The following is a 15,513-nucleotide window of genomic DNA, read 5'->3' as shown; positions in this document are numbered from 1 at the left end:
CCAGTAACCTGCATTTCCTCACACTCCCTGGTTTCTTCTCTGCAGTTCCAAGCGGAAATCTCTGGGTAGCTTCGAGCGTATCCAAGTTCTCTCCAATTATTTACGTCGGTGACAAACTTTTTCTCACCAACTGTCTAGGGTCGCTTAGAGACACTTGATGTCTAACAGCCTTCTAGTCCCCATCCAATATTTTGGTAGCTTGACACCTCCCCCCTTTAGCTCTGCCCGTGTTAGCACATCGTTGAGCGGAACTGAAATCTTACAGTGATCTGACGTTGTCTTTAACGTCCATCTGTTCGCCTTGCTTCCACAGGAGTTCTCAAGTCTAAAGAACATTAGCATCAGCCACAATCCTGTAAAAACTCATGTTGGTTTTTTTCCAAATCCCGAGCACTTACACCACAGAATGGACACAGTCCCAGGGTATGACCGGTGTGGCCTCTGAGCAAGTTTCTTATCCTCACCTGAATCTCACCTTCCTCCTCTCTAAAATGGGGAGAATAGGGGGCGCCTGGGTGGCTCAGTGGGTTAAAGCCTCTGCCTTCGGCTCGGGTCATGATCTCAGGGTCCTGGGATCGAGCCCCACATCGGGCTCCCTGCTCAGCGGGGAGCCTGCTTCCTCCTCTCTCTCTCTGCCTGCCTCTCTGCCTACTTGTGATCTCTGTCTGTCAAATAAATAAATAAATCTTAAAAAAAAAATAAAAAATAAAAAATAAATAAAATAAAATGGGGAGAATACTGCCCTCCTCGCCCGGTTGCAGGGAAATGTAGCAATGTATGTGAAAGCCTCAGCAGAGACACTGTCCCAAAGCCAGTGCTCACAGCGGTAAGAAATTTATTAATTCGGAGAGCAGAGAGTCTTAATTATCTCTGGATAGAAGTGAATGTTAGCATAAAACTCTTGTGCATGTTTTTAGGGGACTAGAAATGATTTACATTTTAAGAGCAAGCAAGCATTCTTCTTTAAAAGTGTCCCGGTCAGGGCACCTGGCTGCTGTAGTCTGTAGAGCAGGTGACTCCCAATCATGAGGTTGTGAGTTCGAGCCCCCACGTTGGGTACAGAGATAATGTACATCACAGGGGGAAAAAAAATTTTTTTAACTAAATAACTAAATAAATAAATGGAAGAGCACTGAGCTCTCCTGCCTCATTTCTTGTCTCAACTTGTGTTTCCTTCCTTCTCTCTGCAAATGAAAATAGCACACCACACCGGAGACTCTTCTTGGCAAAGGCAAAGCAACTGATAAGGACCACCGATGAAGTCCTCCAGCCAACTGGTGGCCCGCGCCTAACCCCTTTCAAAGGACTGATTAAAGATTTAAACAGTGGCAGCCGTGTGGGAGACACAACATGCAGTTTTAAAATATCTGAATTCCATTGTGCTGCTCTTGGGAAAATCCACACCGGTCAAGGGAGCTGACACATTCAATAGAACACAGGGGCCTCCATTGTATCTAAGCCCCCTCCAGGTATCTGAAGCACCAGCCTTGAAAATGCACAAATAAAAAATAAAACAAAAGCCCACTATCTGTCCATGCTCCCTCTTGCCAAAAAGAAGAAAATAGATTGTTGGGTGGTTTTTTGTTTTGTTTTGTTTTTTTGGGTTTTTTTAGATAGGTCTGTTGGAGGATGATTGTGGACTTACGTTGCCCATTCAGCAGGATTTTTCCACTAAGCTACAATGCAAAAGATTTATTTTGTCATTGTCCAACACAAACAATTGAAGAAACTCAGCCTAGTGCAAAATCCCCAGGAGAAACAATCTGCAATTTAATTAGTGAATAATGGAAGCAATTTAAATACAATTCCAGGCATTTTTTAAAGTAATATTTGAATAGACATCTGCTACATCTAGTCAGTGCTTAGGCAAAGCACAATAATCCCTGATCTGATGACATGCCCAAGGTTATGAATAAGACTCTCTGTTGTTGAAGCAAGACCCGTAATTTAAAATAAATGCCACAACTCCACCTTCTCAACACCTACCCCAACCCACCAAAAAAAAGGATCGGATAGACAGATAAAGAAAAAAAAATAGTAGTCACCGTCTTTGGAAGGGCAGAATAATGGAAAGAGAAAGGATTTCAGGGCAAGAGTACCAAGCTGGAATTCTGACTCCATCATTACCTCTCACCTTGTCCCAGTTCAACTTCTTCCTTTATAAAATGGGAAGATGCATGTCTACCTTCATGGGTTCTGAATATTAAATGAGAATGCATATAGCAAAACACCATATAAATGTTGGTTGACGATGTAGAAATGGTGACGTGAGAATACAAATCAAAACAGTGATATGTTGGAGGTGTCTGGGTAGCTCTGTCGGCCGAGCATCAGCCTTTGGTTCTGGTCATGATCCCAGGGTCCTGGGATCGGGTTCTGCATCGGGCTCTCTGCTCAGCGTGGAGTCTGCTTCTCCCTCTGCCCACCAGCACCCCCCAGCTTGTGCATCCTCTCTCTTAGATAAAATAAATCTTTTTTAAAAAATAGTGACACGTCACTACTGAACCTTCTGCTATTAGAATTTTACTACTGCATCTTCATGGATTGATTTGTGTGTAGAAAACATTTTAACATACAGAGTTTCAGGTTCTCAACATGAAAGAGATCTGGAGATGGATAGTGGCGACGTTCAACAACGATGCAAATGTACTTCACTATAATACGGTTGAGATGATAAACTTTACATTATATATATTTCACCACAGTTTTTTTTTAAGATTCTGTGTATTCATTTGGCAGAGAGAGAGAGAGAGAGAGAGAGAGCACAAGCCGGGGGAGAGGCAGTGGGAGAGGGAGAAGCAGGCTCCCTGCTGAGCAGAGAGCCCGATGCCAGCGAGACTTGAGCCTAGGCCCCTGAGATCATGACCCAAGCCAAAAGCAGATGCTTAACGGACTGAGCCACCCAGGTGCCCCACCACCATTTTCAAAAATTCTTTTAAATACCATCATCAGTGCATCTAGGTGACTCCGTTGATTGAGCATCTACCTTTGGCTTGGGTCATGATCCTGGAGTCGCGGGATGGAGTCCCAGGATCGAGTCCCTCATCAGGCTCCCTGCTTGGCAGGGAGTCTGCTTCTCCCTCGGACCCTCCCTCTTCTCATGCTCTCTCTCTCTCTCTCTCTCTCTCTCATTCTCTCAAATAAATAAATAAAATCGTTTAAAAAATAAAAAAAATAAAATACCATTATCGGGTTGCAGAAGAGAAATCCCCTTCCTTATCCGCTCTAACACGGTCAGTTCAAGAAGCCAGGAATGGGGGCCGGGGATACTAGAAAGGCAGCATACCACAAGCACATTGCAAAAGCACATACAAATTCTAGGACCTTGTCCAAACTTTCAGAAAGGGCCTTTTTTTCCCTTTTTAAAAAATTTTTTGTTAATTGCAAACAAAACAGATTTCAAAATAAAGACACTAGCACATTGATTGCCAAGCCCTCAAACTCCTATGTTTTGTACACTTTGAAGGGCCGTGAATGACCTTTGTACTTAACAGAGTACTAATGAATATGAAAACTTGAAATTATTCAACAGTTTTGATTTGAAAACGTTCAACAGACTCCCAACATATGCCACAGCAAGTGTATTAAAAAAGGACCCACAAAAGAAGAACAAGAAGCCACATTTTAGCTCATTAGATATACAGAGGGTAGAGGTTCCTGGTTGTGATATACTTAGTGATGAGCTATGCAAATCCACTTATAGGGGCGCCGGGGTGGCTCAGTGGGTTAAGCCTCTGCTTTCAGCTCAGGTCATGATCTCAGGGTCCTGGGATGGAGCCACGCATTGGGCTCCCTGCTCAGTGGGGAGTCTGCTTCCCTCTCTCTCTGCCTGCCTCTCTACCTACTTATGATCTCTCTGTCAAATAAATAAATAAAATCTTTAAAAAATAAAAAATAATAAAAAACAGAAATTCACTTATAGGGACACCTGGAGACGCTCAGTGGGTTAAGCATCTGCCTTCAGCTCAGGTCCTGATCTCAGAGTCCTGGGATGAAGCCCCACAGCAGGCTCCTTGCTCAACAGGGAGCCTGCTTCTCCCACTCCCTCTGCCCCTTCCCCTGCTTGTGCTCTCGTGCTCACTCTCACGCTCTCTCTGACCAATAAATAAATAAATAAAAATCAATCCACATATGATTACAAGCCCAGACACAGAAATAACTAGGGACAGTAGCAGGGAGACTGAAAGGAATCCCCAGTAGCTCTGTTACCACCAACTGGATTATCCCATCAAAATCCCCAGAACCTTCTAGGCCTCGGTCTTGGTCTTCGGGAGGTGGCTGGGTGAGATTGGCCGTGAAGTCCCCTCCTGGTTTTAGCTATCTGTGACTCTTTGCTCTACACTCCAAGCTTTGTCAGGGAGGTCTAACAACACAATATACGAACTCATCTACCACAGACTGAATGTGAGCTCTCGAAATTCCTATGTTGAAACCCAATCCCCAATGGGATGGTGTTTGCAAGAGAGATCTCTAAGAGGTGACAAGGTCATGAATGGGATTAGGGCACATGGGATAAAGGGAACCCTGGGAAGGGAACCCTGGGAAGCTCCCTTGCCCCTTCCACCTTCCACTGTGCGTGGACAGATCAAGAAGACAGCCTTCCTGGGGTGCCTGGATGGCGCTGTCAGTTAGGAAGACAGCCTTCCATGAACCAGGAAAAGAAATAACATGAGAAACAGCTATCCACAAAAGGATGCCCAAAGAAGAACCTCGAGACCAAGGCTGGGTCCCAACAGCTCCAACAAATACCAGGGAAAGTCCCCGTGATAGGGGAATACAGCCCAGGCCCACCTGACGAAATGCTAAAGCAACAGACTCAGCCTGGGACCGCAGTGCGAGACTGGAACCTGTCCCTCGACCGGGTGCTAGCTCAGCACTCAGCCAACACCTCACCAGCCCCAAGAGCCTGGGCCAGGACCGCCACTCAGCCCTGGAAACTCTGCAGACTCTGTCCTCTGGAGCCAGAGCTGACCGAGGCACGAATTCAAAGGGATCGGGGGAGAAGAGTTCACATGTTTTAGTGAAGGTCTGAATTACAAAACGATTTCTCGTGAATCCACAGTTCTTGACATACACTTGAGTTGTCAACGGAGATGCTGAATTAGACCAGAAAGGGATTACTCTGATTCAGTTCAAAATGGGACATCCCATAATACTGAAGAGGCCCATCGACTCCTTTACAATCGCACAACTGAGACGCTTTGAAAGTCCATACTGAACCGAAAGGCTCTTTTCATCTTAAATGGGGCGCTCTCTAATTTCCTATTTCCTTTATGTTAAATTTCAAACTCAAAGTCAGCGGGAAAGACACCGTTTTAAGTTGGGTGGAACCCCCACCAACATCGACATGATCACAAATTTGCAAACTGCTGAAATCGTCCTTTACAAAAATTTCAAAATTTCAGGTGAAATGATCTAATAGTAAAACGTCTCTGCCTTTTCCCTCCCAACTTCCTATAAATAGGTGAAATCATACCAGATGGGGTAAGTCTCATCATGGGGAACGAAGACCGGAAGCAGGCATGATCATCATCTGGCTAGATTCCGAAACACCTTTCTACAGCCTATCTCCCGAGTTCCAAGGGGGACAGTGAAAGCAAGGGATCCCCACTAACCTTCACAGGGGGCACCAGAGCAAGCAACTCCATTATCCTGAGAAAATGCACAGCCGGCCAGGTTGGTGACCCACACTCGTATCCTCCACATTTCCTTTTTCCACACGCGATACTACTATTAGAAACCCTCCGGCAGATTGTTATCCGAGATCAAGAACCTATTTCTTGCAAGGAGAGCCGCACAAGAGAGAAAAATGGTAGATGAAGGAAAAAGAGCCATCTTATTTCAAACTAAAACGTGATGCTGGGAAGTGGAGGCAGAAGCAAGGTGAGGGACCCAGCAAAAAGCCTTCCTTGAACACTCTGTCTGTCTTTGCAGGCCTCGAGAATATTTTTGCCTTGGTGCTCAATTTCCAAAGCTGCAATTCCATGGCAAAAACCCTGCCCCGCTTTTACACCTAATCCAGGTCTAGACTGAAATGACAATCCATGCATTAGAGAAAGAGCATTTACTAAACACTAAACACATCGCCAGACGTCATAAACGGAGCTCACTGCGGGGCCAATGCAGCTGCCTTGCATTACCAGAAATGAAAGCAGGGATCTGCCAGAGTCCACGGAAAACTGCAAGGAATTGGGGGTCCCACACCAAGCCAGGAGAGGGCCTGAGTTCCAACAGAGGACAAGGGGAGAGGTCCACAGCAACATGCGGAAGAAGCAAGAAAGCCTTTGCGGCCACCATCGCTCCACTGGCCCCAAATCCTAGGGCAGGTACCTCAGAGACGTTTCCTTCTTGCAAAGACTGCTGGGAGAAGAAAGCATGCGAGGTTATGAGAATTCAGACCTAGCAAAAGGGGCGCCTGAGTGGCTCAGTCAGTTGAGTGGCCGACTCCTGGTTTCGAGGTCATGGGATCGAGCCCCACATGGGGCTCCACATTCAGCACAGTCTGTTTCTGATCCACTCTCCCTCTGCCTCTGTTCTCCCAAGCTCACTCTCACGCTCTTTCTAAAATAAATAAAGTCTTAGAGGAAAAAAAAAAAAACAACTCAGACCTCACTAAACCTTGACTTTAAGATCTCAAAATCCCTGACAGGACTACATTTCAAAGTGCCGTGAGGTCGAAAGCTGTAGAAGACTTAGCCCTAGGCAGCCCAGCTACACCAGCAGTTCAAGTTTGCAAAGACGTCTTCTGATATGAAGACTGGGAAGACCATGACTGCCAAGACTAGGCAGAATCCCATCTCTGCAGATTCACGTACGTCCTGGAGAAATGCTTCCTGTCCAAGGAAGGTAGAGACTGAAGGGTTCCAAAAACTATTCTGTGGAGATACCTGTGCTTGGACAGTCATCTGTAAGTGATCGGACGCAGAGACACGGAGGTCTGGAGAGAAGCTTTGGAAGCCCCATGTTTATGCACTGGTGGAAGGAAGACTTACGGTGAAGCCCTGCTGCGAGGATTCTGGGGCTGTCCTACCTCATCGATTCAGAATGGAGGCACACAGCTAACATGCTGGAGAGACGCCAGACCACTTCAACAACCTGACGAAGGCTGTGGCCTGCCCATCCCCCACACCCAGACAAAGGCTTCCACCCACACAAAACCACGGCAGCTTCCTGGGGCTCACGGGTCACTCAAAGCTGCGGACACAAAGCTAAACGTTGGGGCACCACACTACTGCGTGCTCATGTGCCTAGAGCTACAGGTTAAGCTAATAACTCTCCAGGTCAGTTGTGATGGGTCCTTTGAGAGCAATGAGTGTTCTTTCTGTCAGTCATTCCGGGAAGAGGTAGATCCTGAAGGAGGAACTAAAGAAAGAAAGGACCCAAGGCTGAGAAAAAAATTCTCCCTGATTCTGGTGGGATGTTGGCCTGAGGCCTCAGGAGTCTAGATTCACTTACGGGTGCCCATGAACAGTGGGGAATGCTGACCTCCACCCCCATGGGGGACAGCTACCGCCCGCGACACTCAACCCAAGTGGAAGCCCTTGCAGACCCCCTGGGCCCGTGGGTCCCCGAAATAACCATCTCTCACAACTCTTGGTAAGTTATTCTCTGTGCTCTGATGCCCTCCTCACAGCACGGTAGCTGTTACAGCCTCAATTTAGAAATCTTGGAGGAACTACGGAGAGGATCTATGTCCAAGCTGGACTAGCTGGGTAAAGGGGAGAACAGGCCCTTTTTAAAACTAAGGCAGTGATCGTAGCTATAAACCATGACGCCAGGAGGACTGAGAGCAAGGACACAGGGAGGCGGGTGACAGCTGACGTACAGGAAGCCGTCAGACAGACATAAAAGCCTGTGAATCCTCACACTCCTTCCCAGGAGGCCCAGAGAAGAGGCCAAGCGCCTTCCCTTCCCAGTGCAGAGTGACAAGCCAGAAGGTTGTAGGGGAACCTGTGAACGGGGTCCCACCTTCTAGCGGAATGGGGGCCCCTGGAACGCAACGGGACAGCCGGAGGAAAATGAAAAATTAAAGATCCCATTGGAAGATAAAGAGAACACCAAAAAGCATTATAATAAATATATGAACCCATTAGCTGGATTTTGTTGGGGAGGAATATGCAAACCTAATCAAAGAAAAACAGAAAACACCAATGAAATTTAAAATAACTAGGTGTTTTAAATTTTATCAATTAAGTTTATCTTATCTATAATTCCATGGTAAAATTTTATTTGGTTTTTTTTTCCGGTTTTATTGAGATATAGCTAACATCTAACACTGTAAATTTAAGATGTATAGTGTAATAATTTGATATATATTCACAGTAAAATTTTAAACTCCCCATAAAATGGGTGGCTGCATAGACAGTTCTCAAAAGTAAAACAACAACACAGAAGAAATTAAGAAATGGAAAAAGTAATTTATACAAAAAGTCTAAAGTCCATTTGGTTTTATTGGCCAATTATTTTAAATTTCAAGGACCAGTAATTTCTATGCTATATAAATCTCTTCAGAGCGTTAAAAAAAGAAAAAAGAAAAAAGAAAAAAGACACAACAGCCACACATAATGTATACCTATACAACAGTGCAAAACGCAACCAGAAATATGAAGGCTAAGACCAAGCTTTGGTGCCTCTGTGTTGCCTGGTAACCATCATTATAACTTTGACATTTGGGGATGGAATTTTAAAAAGTGAATTGGGGTAAATCAGAGGGGGAGATGAACCATGAGAGACTGTGGACTCTGAGAACAAACTGAGGGTTTTGGAGGGGAGGGGGGTGGGGGCTTGGGGGAGCCTGGTGGTGGGTATTCAGGAGGGCACGGATTACGTGGAGCACTGGGTGTGGTGCCTAAACAATGAATCTTGGAACACTGAAAAAATAAAATAAAATAGAATCAATTCGCCAACTAACTAAATAAATAAATACCCTCTTTCTACTTTAGAAAAATAAAAAATAAAAATAAATAAAAATAAAAATAAAAAACCCATCTCTAAATCCGGCCCCCGACTCTACATTTCTTCGCCTCTCGTGAATCCACCTCCCTCTAGCAGTGCACCTGGGGCAGACCGACGAACGGAACCATAGCCAGGCACCAAGCACAGCGGCTGGCCCCCATTTCTAAGGCACCCCGTCCTTTGACACTACCCCAGTCTGCTACGCTCATCTGGTCCCAAAGTCGGCGATAAAATGCTTTTCCATTCCACATTTGAAATGTAAATAAACGAGTGCATCATGTATTGATTTTATCTCAGACGCAGTTTCTCTGATGCCTTAAGAATAGTAAAGTCTATATTACATGTCATTCTCTTAAAGATCATTTTCGTGGAGAGGAGAAAGTAGTCAAAGGCGTGATGGATTTTCTTCTTCTGATGGATATGGGGAAACTCACCAGGGTAACAACTGCTGTGATAGATCTATACAGCTAAAGCATTCTCAAGTGAGAGAAATAATAATGGGACATCGTAACTTGCCACATTGGGGTTATAACAAGGTTTGGGCTGGCAGAGGCTGGGCTGGAAAAAACAACCCTGTGACTGATAACCCGATTTCTGCCTCTTTGTAAGTGACTTGAACTTTCATTCCATAAATATTAGGTATGCCTCACGAGCTCTATAGGAAAGAATTACAAAATTTAAAGCTACAAAGAATCTCCAATGCATCTCTTGATTTTACACATCAGACAACGGAGGGCCAAGAGCCTAACGACTTTTATTCTGTCTACTGAATTCACCAGGGCCCTAGGAGCTATCTAGTCGTGGTTGTAAAAATGCCTAGAATGTTCCATTTCCTCCCTGCCGTCCGCTTTAGACCCCGAAAAGAGGAACAAGTGGTAAAGGCATCCACAAATAATTCAGTTTCAAAATACAGCCGTGTCTACACCACAGGCAGGAAATGGACCCTAGTTTCACACGATTAATAATTTAGGACTCAATTCAGAAAGATTTTAGATCCAAACACTTAAAGACATCTTTATGGGTTTCTGATGAAGCTGATACTAGGAAATAAATTATTTATCCACTCTCACCAGCTCAACATCAATGGGCATTATTAGAGGCAGAAAGGAAGGTAACAGTTGGAGGGGGAAAGGCCTGTGTTCACCCTGAACTCTCCCCCGGAACTCTCCAGTAATATCCGGGGAGGCCGACAAGCTGATTTCCAAGCATCTGTTCTTGGGCGCAGGCGACTGCCTCCTGGCCTCACAGAAAAACACCTACCCTTCTTAGTGAGCCTTCCACTTGTTTTAAGAAGGGATTATTACCTGACACGTTGAAAGGCAGCGCTACTGTAGCTTTACTTTTTGCATTTGCAATTCTGGGTATTTTGCAATTGCAAACCTCAGTGTCTCATCAATTATTAGATAACGTAAAAAAAAAAGAAAGAAAAGAAAAAGAAAAAGTCAAGCACGCAGGGCTTTATCACACAAAACCAGTTGAACAGACACTCTGTGTCTCAGATCTTGAACAAATATATCAAAATGCCAGGACTTGTTTAATTCACCTTCATTATTAATAAAGATTCATGGGAAATTTGAAGAAAAGTGAATGGAATAACCACAAAAAAGGAAACACCTCCTTCAAAAAAATGATACACTGTGTTTCACAAGAATATTAACTATGTGTTAGTACCATATCTCCCCAAGACTCATAATATTTTCTACATAAATTTAGCAAGTTCCTAGTAAATTGCTCCGTCTTAAAATATGAATGAACGTCCACGAGTACGCACATACACACGTGCACACGTCCAAAGAATTCTAGAACTCAGAATATGGTTTTCCCATAAAATAAAGAGGAAGTTTCTTTGACATCAGTAAACCCCATCTAAGTGCCTCAGATTTTCCCCCTAAAGACTTCTGCTTATCCTCTCGCTCTAACTGTTGCCTCTCTCCACCACGGAACTGTGCTAAGCAATTTCGTTTTTGTGCCCGTCTATCACTTTCTACACACCTGTCAGGGGAGACACCTGTAGGATCCGCTCAGCCTGCCGTTCTTGCGAATACAAATTTCCGGTCTTTCTGGTCACACACTCTCGGTCTGTGCTAGACGCGGAGGACTGTGATAGAGCGAGTGGCCCTTCTCCCATCGTGTAAGCTGTTCTAATGACAAGAGACTAGAGTGGGTAAGTGGAGGAGGGAGATAGAAGGAGAAGGAAAAAGGCAGAAGAAAGAGGGAGAGGCCTGAGCAGAACAAGGAGGCAATGGAGAGAGCAGGGAAGTGGAAAGGGAGGAGTTATCCAAAACGGGAGAATGGGGGAAGAGGAAAGCAGCCCAGATGAGCTGGCCTGGCAAGTTCAGAGGGAGGAGGCCCTCCCAGCCAGTCAGGCTGCTGGGGTAGGTCAGCACCGTGGGAGAAGACAGAGCAGGTGCAGGCCGAGAGAGAGAAGCCTGCTTCAGGCCACCCCGGATACCACCCCGGGACCCACGCCAGCCACGAGAGAGCTTTTCGGGGGGCCTGGATGGGGAACGGAGCAGCAGCAATAACAACAAAAAAAGGCTAACCCTGGTAAGACACCTACTGTGTGCCTGGCCTGTTTTAAAGTGCTTTACCTGCATTCCCGTCGTCTAAACCCCACAAGAGCCCAAAAGGTGGGTATTTCGGTGACGTTTCTCCTACAGAAACCAGAAGCATAAGGGAGGAGGGAGGTGCCTAAGGCCACACAGGGATGCGGGAGGGTTTTCAGATGTTTGCACAGGAGCGGTCAGGATGAGCTTCGAGGGTGAGGAGAGTGGTTTTAGGTTTTACGGTAAGAAAGGCCTGGGAGTATCCCAGGGCTGGAAACCACAAGAAAACATTATGAAGGCAAATCAATAGATGAAACAGAACAGACTTGGAGGAGGATGGGGGTGGGGGGGGGGAGGAATGGAAATCTACAAGACAGGTCCTAGTCCACCTGCTGCAATCCGCTGCATTCATTCCTCTGGGGCAAAACCCAGGGATTTTTCTTGGTTGTGAAAAGAAGCACAACAATACATCTTGCATAAGGAAATGAGCCCTGATCTGCACGTTAGCACCCAGTGTACAGAGATGAAAAGTCTCTGAAAGGGGGAGTAAGAGGCAGGAAGAGGCCCGAGAGCTGAATTTCCCCGTCCCTGTCCTGTGCTCACCCGTCATCACTCACCCCAGTCACCGTCACCATTCACCAGCCCCAAGATGGAGGAAGGGAAGGCCCAGCACACTCCAGACCTAGCCTCCCCCGCCAGCATCCAAAGCCCAAATCATTACGGAGAAGTGGCCCATGGGGTGGGCTCACCATCAGTCCAGATCCCGTCACCGTCAGTCACAAACTCGCACAATCTCACGAGGCCAGGCATTCTTAACCCCCACTCTTCCTCCAGTTAAGAACACATTCCCTAAACATTTCCATCTCTTCCAAAGAGAGATCTTGGGTCTTTCTCTCACACAACGTCTTAAACACGGGCTCTATTTTTTTCTCTAAACGCGAAATGCACTGTTCAAAGGCAAGAACACCCCTCTCCCCTACCACACACACGCACACATGCACACCAAAAAATGGTGCCTATTCGAAATCAACCGAGGCACTCCAAATGCTGGCACACCAACATAGGAAATCACCCTCCAGATTTCTTTCCTTTGTCAAAAGACCAATCTGTGACCTTGAGTCATCCTTGGGTGAAGCCCGCCACTCCAACCTTTCACTGAAGAACAGCCTTGAGAATTTAGACTTTTATTGATGGCCAAACACATCTTTCCTTATATCCACATAGAAATAAGGCCCTGCCTCAAAAACCCTCTGATAGTCCCTCACGTGTGATGCTTAAAAGAAGCAATAGGGAAGAAGAGTGAGAATCCAGGAGTCTGAGTTACATCAGCCCCATGTGGGCAGCGGACTGGGTCCCCAAGCCCCAGGGGCTCCCCTGCAAAATGGCGGCATGGGTTGGCTGAGCTACCATGGAGAAGCGAAGGCAGGTGGAGTTGTTCTTGCGTCCAATAACGAATCCACCTGGAAGACCACCCTGTCTGGAGAACTCGAACTCCCACTGCCTTTTCCAGACACGGTCTCCCAGCGATCGCCTCTCCGAAATGAAAATGGAACAGCTTGCAGCCACTGCAATATCCTTAAGATGTAATAATGGAAAATGAGAGGTTATTGATTGGAGAGGGAGGGCCAGTAACCACAATGGTGTCATCAAGTCAGAGAAAGAAAATTAACAGACGCATTCTCCAAGACGGAGACGTTGCCTCCCACTACAGATGGCAGAGTTCTGAGCAGGCGTCCCCAGGCAGAGCAAGCTGAACGCTTAAAATGGGAGACCGTCCCCAGAAGAGGAGCTTACATCCTCTCACTGATTAGGGAATTCCACAGGCTAGAATGCACGGCAGCTGGAAACTTCTGTGTTCCGTCTACGATCCTGTTCTGCAAAAATACACACACACACACACACACACACTCCACAGTGTCTTGCAATTGTGTGTGAAACAGTTTTCTTCTTCCTTCCAATAAAACATGGAACCACAGTTGTTGTTTCTTTTTAAATGTGCTTCAGTAAAACAGTGCATTTCCGAAGGACGAAACAATATGGAACGTGGTGCGGCGTGCCATCAAGGGAAAGACACTCAGGTCTTACTAAATGCTTAATGAAGCACCTCTCTGTTACCCAACTTTGCACCCTAAGAGTAGGAATGCAGTCTCTCCCCACCCGCAGAGGAGTAGGAATGGGGAATACCCCCTCGGTAGGCTTGTTCTGCCGGCGAGATTTGCCGTTTCGCTGGTTTGGCAAAACAGAAAATGCATCAAGTTTCAGCTGTAAGATGCATGAAGGAAGTGCCGTAATACCAAACCCTGAATGCTTTTTTTTTTTTCTCTAAAGATTTTATTTATTAATTTGACAGAGAGAAATCACAAGTAGACGGAGAGGCAGGCAGAGAGAGAGAGAGAGGAGGAAGCAGGCTCCCTGCTGAGCAGAGAGCCCGATGCGGGACTCGATCCCAGGACTCTAAGATCATGACCTGAGCCGAAGGCAGAGGCTTAACCCACTGAGCGCCCCCCAAACCCTGAATTCTTAAAAGATAAAAAAAAGAGCCCCGAGACCATAAGGGAAGAGAGGAAAAAAATAAAACAAACCTTAATTGGGGGTGGGAGACAAACCCTAAGAGACTTCATCATAGGAAACAAACTGAGGGTTGCTGGAGAGGGGGGGAGGGGGTAACTGGGGGCTGGGCATGAAGAAGAACAGGTGACGTAATGAGCACAGTTTGTTCTAGGCAACTGCTGACTCACTCAACACTGCCTCTGAAACTAATAATACGCCATATGTTAATTCATTGAATTTCAATTTAAAAATATTTTTTAAAAGACCTCAAAAGTAGATATGATTACTGAAAATCATCTCAATCCCTTTCAATGATTTAAAGCAAATTTTAAGTTTCAAGGTTTTTTTCCCAGAAGAAACTAAGTATCTTTCTTAACACCAGGCTACCATGTCTGTAGTTACGAAAAATTCCATACAGTTGACCAGGAATTTGAGAAAATAAATAATTTTTTTTTCTCCAGACCAGAGAGTATCATGGTCCAGGCAAGTACAGATCCAGTCATTCCAGAAAGTAGGAAATGGTAGTAGGGATGGACTATGCTTCAGAGAATTTTAAAATTCTGCTATCTCACTGTTTCCCCACCCACCACACCCTCCCACCCTCCCCCAACCGAGAGCACAGCAGTCCTGCTGCTGTCACATCAGCATCTTCTAGGAGCATGGGGTATAGAGCAACAGGTAGCAACTTGGTTTGTCCCAAAGAGCATTTAGTAGGGGCACCTGGGGGGCTCAGTGGGTTAAGACCTCTGCCTTCGGCTCAGGTCATGATCTCAGGGTCCTGGGATCGAGTCCCACATCGGGCTCTTTGCTTGGCGGGGAGCCTGCTTCCCCCTCTCTCTGCCTGCCTCTATGCCTACTTGTGATCTCTGTCTGTCAAATACATAAATAAAATATTTTTAAAAAAAAAAAAGAGCATTTGGTAGAGCCAAGGTGACGTGGGGTAGAGCTTGACTCTAGCTGTGGGCCATGGACAGGTTATCCCAACCGCCAAAGGCAGAGTTTCCACATCTATAAAATCTTTCTCACGGGGTTATTCTAAGTAGTAAGTGGACTGAGTGCCTGGCACAAAAATACAAACTACGTGGCACAGAGTCAAGGTATGAAAACCAAGTAGTTCATAAATGTAGTGTCTTCTCATTAGCATTCTTCCTCTGGAAAAGCATCAGGTCATTTTGCAAGCACCCTCCAGGGTGGACGGCTACCTTATTCCTACCCCAGAGCCCCCAGCCCCAGAAAGGCACCTAACATATAACTGGGCTTCCATGAATGTTTGCTGAATTGTGCACAAGTGAGTCCGAAGTGTCCTATCTCCATTTCCCCGTGACATGCTCAGATCTCCTTTGCTAAGCAAATCCATTTTAGGTTGAAAGGTAAGCCAGAAGGATCTGAGGACACCACAGCCACCGGTGTGTTCAGTGGTCTCCCTGACGGAAAACTTCCTCTCCTGATTGTGTCTCCAGGC

General features: G+C 45.9%; 1 protein-coding gene across 5 annotated transcripts in view; it reads right to left on the bottom strand.

The window, feature by feature from the left end:
* Nucleotides 1–15,513, bottom strand: part of LOC309865112 (uncharacterized protein) — a 335,985-nt gene that overhangs the window by 280,081 nt on the left and 40,391 nt on the right. The window contains exon 1 of one of the 5 annotated variants that reach the window (XM_082731330.1): nucleotides 10,948–11,204. The exons of the other annotated variants lie outside the window; for them this stretch is intronic. Coding sequence (XP_082587456.1) covers nucleotides 10,948–11,083 — 136 coding nt within the window. The 5' untranslated portion in view covers nucleotides 11,084–11,204. Of the gene's footprint in view, nucleotides 1–10,947; nucleotides 11,205–15,513 lie in introns of those variants that run through there. 5 annotated transcript variants of the gene reach the window in all.

The sequence above is a fragment of the Mustela nivalis genome (assembly GCF_964662115.1).
Source record: "Mustela nivalis genome assembly, chromosome: 5".
In the NCBI taxonomy this organism is placed as follows: domain Eukaryota; kingdom Metazoa; phylum Chordata; class Mammalia; order Carnivora; family Mustelidae; genus Mustela; species Mustela nivalis.
Note: the sequence above shows the minus strand (reverse complement) of the source record. Positions and strands in the feature narration are given on the sequence as shown.